The 9,014-nt window shown below is 43.0% G+C and overlaps 2 protein-coding genes across 7 annotated transcripts in view; one reads left to right on the top strand and one right to left on the bottom strand.

Annotated features, from left to right (window-relative positions):
* The window catches only part of MRPL35 (mitochondrial ribosomal protein L35), a 13,576-nt gene extending 11,912 nt beyond the window's left edge, over nucleotides 1-1,664 (bottom strand). The window contains exon 1 of the mRNA XM_040496855.1: nucleotides 1,397-1,664. Within this exon, the coding sequence (XP_040352789.1) occupies nucleotides 1,397-1,439 (43 nt within the window). The 5' untranslated portion in view covers nucleotides 1,440-1,664. The remainder of the gene's footprint in view (nucleotides 1-1,396) is intronic.
* Nucleotides 1,665-5,021: 3,357 nt separating this feature from the next.
* Nucleotides 5,022-9,014, top strand: part of IMMT (inner membrane mitochondrial protein) — a 41,518-nt gene continuing 37,525 nt past the window's right edge. For all 6 annotated transcript variants that reach the window (XM_040496847.1, XM_040496850.1, XM_040496848.1 and 3 more), the window contains exon 1: nucleotides 5,022-5,188. In XM_040496847.1, coding sequence (XP_040352781.1) covers nucleotides 5,144-5,188 — 45 coding nt within the window. In that variant the 5' untranslated portion in view covers nucleotides 5,022-5,143. The remainder of the gene's footprint in view (nucleotides 5,189-9,014) is intronic.

The raw sequence follows: 9,014 nt of genomic DNA on the forward strand, positions 1-9,014 counted from the left end.
ACACACACACACACACACACACACACACACACACACACACACACACATTCTGATTCAGCAATTTCCACGGCCAGTTTTACGAGTATACACACATGCACATCTTAGAGAAACTTGCACTCAGGTACCAGGACACAAGGTCAATCAGCTTTCGACCTAATTGCCCCAAACTGGAAACACTCAAATGCCCAGTATCCTAAAATGGAGAACTGTGGAGTGGTCACATAAAAGACTATTATATAGCAACAAGAAAGCACTACAGCCACACCCAAAATGAATGAATTTCACAAATTAAAAGACATAGGGTTACCTGTGTAATTCCATTCACGTAAAGTACAAAAACAGGCAAAACTAAACAGTATGTTATATTACTTAGAGATGCATATATAGATATTAAAACTAGTACAGAAATAAAGGCAAGGTAACAATAAAAATGAGGACAGTGTTTATATTTGGCAGAAAGAGGGAATTTTGACTGGGAGAAACACACAGAGAAGAGGCTCCTGGTAGTGTTCTAAGTCCTGCCTTGGGTGTTACATGGTGTTTGCTTTAGACTTATTTGTTAAGCCATTCACGTGCTACATATTTTTCTATATGTTGTATTTTCACAATCAAAAATTACTCCACGTAAAAACGCTCCTCTGTAATAGTTGGAAAATTTACACTGTAGTTTTTTTCTTTTAATTTCTATTGTTTCCACAGGGTTTTATCCTAATTTACTTTGTGCTTAACTAATTTACTCATAATTTTATCATTTAAATATTTTTGCAAAAGTCCTTCGAGTGAAGGCAGCTTAACTTAATTGCCTTCACTCCTGTCATCTCTCTCGGTCAAGAAATCCTTAGGACTGCCCCTGTGCCCGGGACTGAGTGTGCGAAAGAGTCAGATTCCCTGCACGTTGTGGGAATCTCATACATACAAGCTTACTGTGAGCCAGGCACTACGCAGGGCGCTTTACGTGCACGAGGTCATTCAGTCCTCAGGTAGATGGTGTCAATCCTCGTTTGAGAGCTGTAGAATCTGAGGTTCAGAGAAATTGCTTTTTCAAGCCCAACGGTCACGAGTGGCGAATCCTAGCCTCTAAATCAGAAGGTTAGCGGGGACTTCGCTGCCTCCTCTGTCCCTCTTCCGTCCCGTCCTTTTAGTCTGTTTTCAAAGTAAGGCGGAACGACCAGGAGCCGGTAAGGAAGCAGAAACCGGGGACACCCAGGTCCGCGAGGATCCAAGAGTGTCGGGAATATCCAATGCGAAGGGCCGAACACAGGCAGCCCCGGAGAAAATTTGGAACAATCCTCTGGCCTTTTTTTTCCTGTTCACCTCTATGCTAAATGCCTACTCCATCCCGCGCCATTCCCGCTTTCTGTGAAGGGATAAATCGAGCGCGTCGGTTTCCACTGACCTGATGCAGCTCTGAAGGCACGGGCAAAGGCAGAGGCCGCCATCTTGCCATCCCGCCCTACGGCAGTCGCATTGGGTCTAAATGCTCCAGGTCAAAAGGGAATTTAAAGAAAAAACAAAACTTGGGTGGAGTCGAGGAAGGAGAAAAAAATGAATAAAGGAACGATCAAGGGAACATTCCCTGTACTGAATGTCTTCTATACGCCAGGCTGCTCTTCACCGCTGGAAAAGAAGTGCCTATAAAGAGTGTCTGGCATATAGTAAGCTCTCAAATTTTTACGGAGCATTTGATTGACAGATCTATTTAAAGTACACAATTTGAAACACAATTTCTTTATGCTCAATTTTATTCAATTTCAGAAAAGAACCTATTTTCCATTCAAAGCTGGTGAATGTCAGGCTAAATGACTGGGAAATATCAATGTTATTAAAATTGTTTTTTTAAATAAATGCCAAACATAATTAAATGAATGTAAATATCCTAAGGATCTCTCTCTCTCTCACACACACACACACACACCACACACTTTTCTAATCATTAGCACTGATTGTTATTTGGTAGAATAGCATCGCTACTCTTCCTACCTAAACAATTCTACATTCCTTACTTTATTCTTCATAATTAGTGATCATACACTTTTTCTAATGTCATTCAAACACAAAACGACAAATCTCTCTCCCATCCTTGTTGGCTAGGATATTCCATGCATATACAATCCATGACACCATATACTAGTTGAAATGGGTAAGGATTAAACACAGGTCTCAATGAGTTCACATTTAATGAGACAAGCATAGACCATCAATACAAGGCAAATGATAGAAGATGTGGTAGGTAGAATATAACATGAGTCTTAAAGAAAGGTGAAGATTTTAACAAGAGGAAGATCATTCGTGGCAATACAAACACAAATAGGTAAGATGAGACAAGAGGGAGCCAGAGAGAAAGACACAGGATTTATTGACAGCAGTGGTTCTAACTTTTAGGTCTTAGAACCTCCTTACATGCTTAAAAGTTGAGGACCCCAGAGAGCTTTTAATTATATTTCCAATTGCTGCTGAAATGAATTACCTCAAACTTAGTGGCATAACACAATACAAATTATCTTGTAATTCTGTAGGTCGTAAGTCTAAATTTTTTTTCACATTTATTTATTTTTTTTTCACATTTATTTATTTATTTTCACATTTATTTATTTATTTTTGATAGAAGGAGATGCAGAATCTGAAGCAGGCTCCAGGCTCCGAGCTGTCAGCAGAGTCCGATGTAGGGCTCAAACTCACGAACCGTGAGATCATGACCTGAGCCAAAGTTGGATGCTTAACCAACTGAGCCACCCAGGCACCCCTGTAGGTCATAAGTCTAAAATGGGTTTCACAAGGCTAATATCAAAACATCTAGGGCTATGTTCCTTCTGGAGGGTCTAGGGGAGAATATGTTTCCTTGCCTTTCCCAGCTTCTAGAAGCTGCCTGCCTTTCCCGCCTTGTGCCTCCTTCCGTCTTCAAAGCCAGTAATCACATCTCTCTGACTTCTGCTTCCATTGTCACATCTCCTTTTCAGACTCTGGCCCTCCTCTCCCCATCTGTTACTCATAAAGGCCCTTGTCATTACATTGGGCCTATGCAGATAATTCAGGATAGTCTCCCCATCTCAAGAGTTTTCACTTAATCACACCTGCAGATCTTTTTTGCCGTGTAAACGAACATATTCATAGGTTCCAGGAATTAGGAAAATGTACATATATTTGGGAATAATTATCCTGCCTATCATACTGAGTAATTCATTTTAAAACAATTATTTTTATAACAAAATATACTCAGGAAAAATAACTATTCCAAGATAAAAAAAAATTAGTGAGAAGAGTGGCATTGTTTAACCTCTTTTGCAAATCTCTTTTAAGATCTGGTTTAATAGAAAGCTGGATTCTGAAATTTGCTTATGCATTCAATCTATTGTGATATCACTTGTCACCTAGCTTCTGGAAAAAATCTACTTTAAAATTACAAGATGAGTGAAAACAGCAAATATCTTAATGTTATGAAGGTAGTGTTGATTTTATGCGTCTTCTGAAAAGGTCTCAAACTCCCTAGTTCACACTTTGAGAACTACTGAGATGGTTATCCTTTAGTTCTTCTGGGTTTTAGAGTATGTAAATGGGTGATCAGCTTTGACCACTATCATTGCTATATTACTCTCCCACCTAAGATGGCCATGTTGAGCCTTAAAAACATTCCCCTATGCTGGAAAAGTACGGAGACATTTCATAAATGTTCTTTGAATTGGCGATGGGAGTTATTGCACATTTTTGAGCAGAGAAGTGACTTAAAAGTTGTGTATTTAGGGGAGTCTGTTTTAAAGCAAAAAAGTTTTCATAAATTGCATGTAGAGGTTATGAAGATTAAGGATTTGGTTAAATGAGACATCAGGAAACAAATTAATTTTGAAGCTTGAGATCCTGAAGCTGGAAAAGTTGGTAGGGATGTTCAGGTCCAAGATGTAGCTGGGCCACAAATGGTTCCAACAGAAATTCCTGATTGGAATTGACAGGTTTATGGCCAAGGTGTTAGAAAAGTCATCACACTGGCATCATCCAGCATGACAGCAGTGGGCAGGGATAGGATGGGCAGATTGCAATTTAATTGCTAAAATTACTTTTAAAAAATGGGCGACTACCCTGTAGGCTTAGGTGATAGGTGATACAAAATAGTGTAATGTGATTACTAAAGTACTCTGAAAAGCATCGAACATACACGAACATGATTATTTTAGGTAATTTTCAAATTACTTCTCCATTTTACAAGTGGGGTCAGTACCATACTGTAATAAACCCTAACTCTAACAACACCAGACTGTAATAAATTACCTAGTTAAGACCTGAAAGTACTTTGTAAATACAATATTTATGCAAGTTAGTTTCTTTGATACTGTGCTGATAAGATCATTATTAATGCTAATAGTATAGAATACTATGTTCAGGATTTAACATGCCAAACCTTGGGTATAGACTTAGTGGAATACTTTGAGCAGTTCTTCTGCACTGACCTCCTTAACTTCCAACCCATTCCACAGAAGCGGCCAAAATTATTTTTGTAAAATGAAAACGTGGTGGAAAAATCAGTGTGGTTTAATCTAGGAGTAGAAGCGATGGAACCCGAAGAATCTGGGTTTCTATCTCTGCGTTACCACTTATTAGATACGTGAACAACAAACACACGCCGCACAAAGGTCTCTCCACTGTTCCTTCAGTGTCCCGTAATCAGGATGACTTCCTCAAGAAAGGCTACCAAATGAAGCGAACACGCAAACCAAGACAACACCATTGTTTACGTTAACTTTCGCCAGATCGACTGCTTTCTACGAAGTATCCAGGTGAAAGAGGCGGCTGAGATGTTTTCTGGCTTGAATTGTTCGAAGAATCACAGCTGTTTTCCGCACTGATGTTTCCGACTCCCTTTCACCCTCCTGATTCCCCAGCTAACTCCTTCTTGGGGCTACAAGGAATTCCGAGAGAGACCCGGAAGGAGAAATCGCCTTTTCCGCCAGAGGAGGGCCCACCCTCTCCGAGCCGCCTAGGCGGGGTCGAGAGAGGGAGCTGCGCGTGCGCAGCGACGTTGGTTGCCCTTCCGGTACGCCCGCCCGGCGCGGAGAGGAGGCACGGACGCAGGCACGCACTCACGCACGCTCTCCCTGACTAGCGCCGCCGCGGTAGCTCCCGCGTACGCCAGCAGTGCGGTCCCCCGGCCGAGATGCTGCGGGTCTGTCAGTTATCGGGTGTGACTGCCGCCGCCCAGGTGAGCGCGGGGGCGCGAGGAGAGGGAGCGCGTGGTCAGGCTGCCTTCATGCAACCAAAGGAAAATGGGGGAGGCTTTCTCTCTGTCTAGGCCCCAGGAGAGAGGCGTGTGTCAGGGTCGCCCTCATCTGCGAGAGTCCCGGGCGGACCCGTGAGGCAGTTAGTTGGGGATTTAGCCCAACAGGATGACTTGAGGGTTATTGCTGAAGCGGGATGGGGTGTAGAAAGGAGTCGGTGGCTGGTAGGCGGGCGCAGGAAGGTAGGCACGGCTTCGGGGACCTGTCATCCAATCAGCCCCACGCTGCCCCAGTCAGGGACCAATCGTGGCTGCCGGCGCTCGGGTCGCCGGTTGGGCTCGTGATAGGTTTCGCGCAGCCAGTGGTTGAAGGTCGAGGGGAGAACTACAGTTCCCAGCAGGAAATGCATAGCCTTGGCTTTTTGAATCTTTAATAAGATGTTTAGACTGTTAGAGTCCGCGCTTTAGGGGTCAAGGTTGTAATTATTAGGGAGGGACTTTCTTTTTTGTAGCTGAGAGCTCCTCTGAGCTATTCTTACTCTAAACAAAAATGAAAGGTTGTGGTTTATGGAGTAAAAACTCTTGGTACTAAGGAAGGACAGGAGCCATGACCTTGGCTCATTTCTGAGATTAGCCTAGGAATATATCTCTCCAGGTGCTGGCACAACTTTGGCAGGCATCCAAGAAGCCTAGACACCTAGTGACTTTTATTCCTGCATGGTTATCAAAGTAATTTTCTAAAATTGGAAATAAAAAAGTAAACCTGTTAACATTGCTCACAATTTGCAGAACATTGATATTTTGTAAAAATGTATTGCAAAACAGGTACTGTTACTCAGGTAGTAATTGAACAAAATCCCTGGTCATAGTTAGAAATAGTAAAAGTCAGCTTTTTTTTTTTTTCTCCCTTTAAGTTTGCTTGTATCCCCACTTGTTGCCGGGATAGAAGCAGCCTCTTCTTTAGGAAAGTAGGGTCTGTATTAGTTCTTTATTGATGCATAACAAATACCACAAATTTGGCAGGTTAAAAACACCCATTTATTATTTTACAGTTTCCAGTCATGGATGGTCCGGGTTCTTTGTTCATTGCTACACAAGGTTGCAATCAAGGTGTTGACGGTGCTGTGGTTCTCATCTGGAGTTCAGGGTCCTCTTCCAAGTTCATTTTATTGGCAGAATTCAGGCCCTTGCTGTTGAAGGACTGAAGTTCCTCTTTTCTTGCCTGCTCTCACCTAGCTCTCTTAGAGGCTGTTAGAAGTGTCTTGCCACAAGGTCCTCAGCGCCAATTTATAACATGGGTGTTTGCTTTCTTGCAGGCTACGAGGAGCTTGTCTCTTAGACTTCAAAAGTCTCCCTTAACTTTCCTGCTTCTTATCTCTAGACCAATGTGTAAAGGGCTTATATGATTGGGGTAGGCCCACCTGAAAAACCTCCCTTCTGATGAACTCAGTCAACTGATTAGTAACCTGAATTACACCTGCAAAATCCCTTTTGCCATACAACCCTAATCATCATGGCTTAACAGGGGGTGAGGATTTGCAGGACCATCTTAGTGTCTCTTCCTAACACAGTACCCAAATGAGACTAGAAGAATGGAGGAAGTTGAGCTGCCTTTCAGGGCAGAACTGTTGGTTTGTCTTTGGAGCTCTCCTTTCCTGGCACAATCTTCTTATTCTGCCCTCAGGTTGTGTCATGGTTGTCATGAGCTCATGGCACAGCCTGAGACACTTACAAAGCAATCATCTCATTGCCGCAATGACAGTATAGGTAGATGTCACCATCAGCAAAAGCAGTGGAGATGGGAGCCAGGATGGAGGGGATTTAGAGATGATGGTGTGCAGACACACTTGAAAGAGAATGATAGCAACAGGATCATGAAGGAGGAGAAACACAAGTCCTGTTGCGGGGACAGTGACCAGATGAGCCTGGCCACAGTACACACTTCATGTCAAGGGCCCACAGATAATGAGAATGGGAAGCTACCTTGGCTCAAATTGTGAAGGCCTTGAATGTGGATGCCAGTCAAGGACTTTGGGTTTCTTCTCAAGCTACAGGGAGTCAGTGAAGGTTTTCAGAAGAAGGAAGTAACATAAAAATGTTTTAGGAAATTGATCCAAGCACAAAAGACAGATCTAAGAGACTAAAGAGGCAGGAGTATAGACTATTCCAGAACAGCCTATTCTGTATATGCGTATATGGTCTATAGGCTAGTATACACTAGGCCCATTAGTTTCTTTAAAAAATTTTTTAAGTTTATTTATTTTGAGAGGGAGTGTGAGTGGGCGAGGGGCAGAGAGAGAGGGAGAGAGAGAATCCCAAGCAGTATCCGTGCTGTCAGTGCAGAGCCTGATGTGGGGCTTGAACCCACCAAACTGCAAGACCATGACCAGAGCTGAAAGAGTCGGATACTTAACCGACTGAGCCACCCAGGCGCCCCTATACTAATCTCTTTACATACTCCAGGCCTGAAGATGTAATTATGAGCTTATACAGGGAGGCTGTAGTAATGGGGGAAAAAATGCATGAAAATCACTGACATGTCTGTGTTCTGGGCATTCCCTTCAAACGACCAAGTTACACAGCTGATACCTGTCACCCAGGACCCTGGGAAGCTACCCAGCTCCCTATCAGACCCTTGCTGAATTGCTGAATGACCATGCGACACTCCAGCCTGGGAAGGCACACACAGCTCTCCCCCAGATCTCATAGGCTCTGTCTCCTATTTCTGCATAAAGTCCAAAATTATTTTTTCTTCCTTGCCTTCATCAAAACATTTTCCACTTACTGGGCTCCCAATTAGGAAGTTAGAAGAAAACAGACTAAAGCTTCATACTAAAATATGAACCCTTTTCTGGCTTGCATTCACATTTTCTTTTCTCTTTTTAAATGTTTATTTTTGAAGGAGAGATAGAGTGTGAGCAGGGGAGGGGCAGAAGAGAGGGAGACACAGAATCTGAAACAGGCTCCAGGCTCTGAGCTGTCAGCACAGAGCCCTACGTGGGGCTCGAACTCACAAGCTGTGAGATCATGACCTAAGCTGAAGTCAGACGCTTAACTGACTGAACCACCCAGGCGCCCCAACATTCACATTTTCTTGTGGTCTTAAAATTGGTATTTTGTAAAATTCATTGGTTTATTCTTTTTGTTTTGTTTTTAAGTTTATTTGTAGAGAGAGACAGAGCATGTTTGTGAACAGGAGTAGAGCGGGGGAGAGAGAGAATCCTAAGCAGGCTCCATACTATCAGTGTGGAGCCCCCTGCACAGCTCGATCTCCCCAACCGTGAGACCATGACCTGAACCAAAATCAAGAGTTGGAGGCTTAACCGACTGAGCCACCCAGGCACCTCCATTGGTTTATTCTTAACTATCTCCTCAGTCGTTCTGTAGCATTTGATATTGTTGCTTTGTGAAACTTTTTTTTACTCTTTTGGCTTTTCTCATGTATCTTGGGGCTCATTTTACCCTTCATTTCTTTCCTTTTTCCTGTCGAATCTGTTTCTTCCTTGTACCTCTGAATATATCCCCAAGGCCCTCTTTTCCCATCTCTCTTCCTTTTTATTTTAATTAAGACTTAAAAAAAAAATGTGTTTTATTATTTATTTTTGAGAGAGAGACAGAGTGGGAATGAGGAAGGTACAGAGACAGGGAGACACAGAATCCAAAGCAGGCTTCAGGCTCTGAGCTGTCAGCACAGAGCCTGACATGGGGATTGAACCCATGAACTGGGAGGTCATGACCTGAGCCGAAGTCAGATGCTTAACCAACTGAGCGAGCCACCCAGGTGCCCCAGTACTTAACTTTAAAAAAAAAA

The sequence above is a fragment of the Herpailurus yagouaroundi genome, unplaced genomic scaffold, assembly GCF_014898765.1.
Source record: "Herpailurus yagouaroundi ecotype Mexico unplaced genomic scaffold, PumYag 188, whole genome shotgun sequence".
Lineage (NCBI taxonomy): Eukaryota > Metazoa > Chordata > Mammalia > Carnivora > Felidae > Herpailurus > Herpailurus yagouaroundi.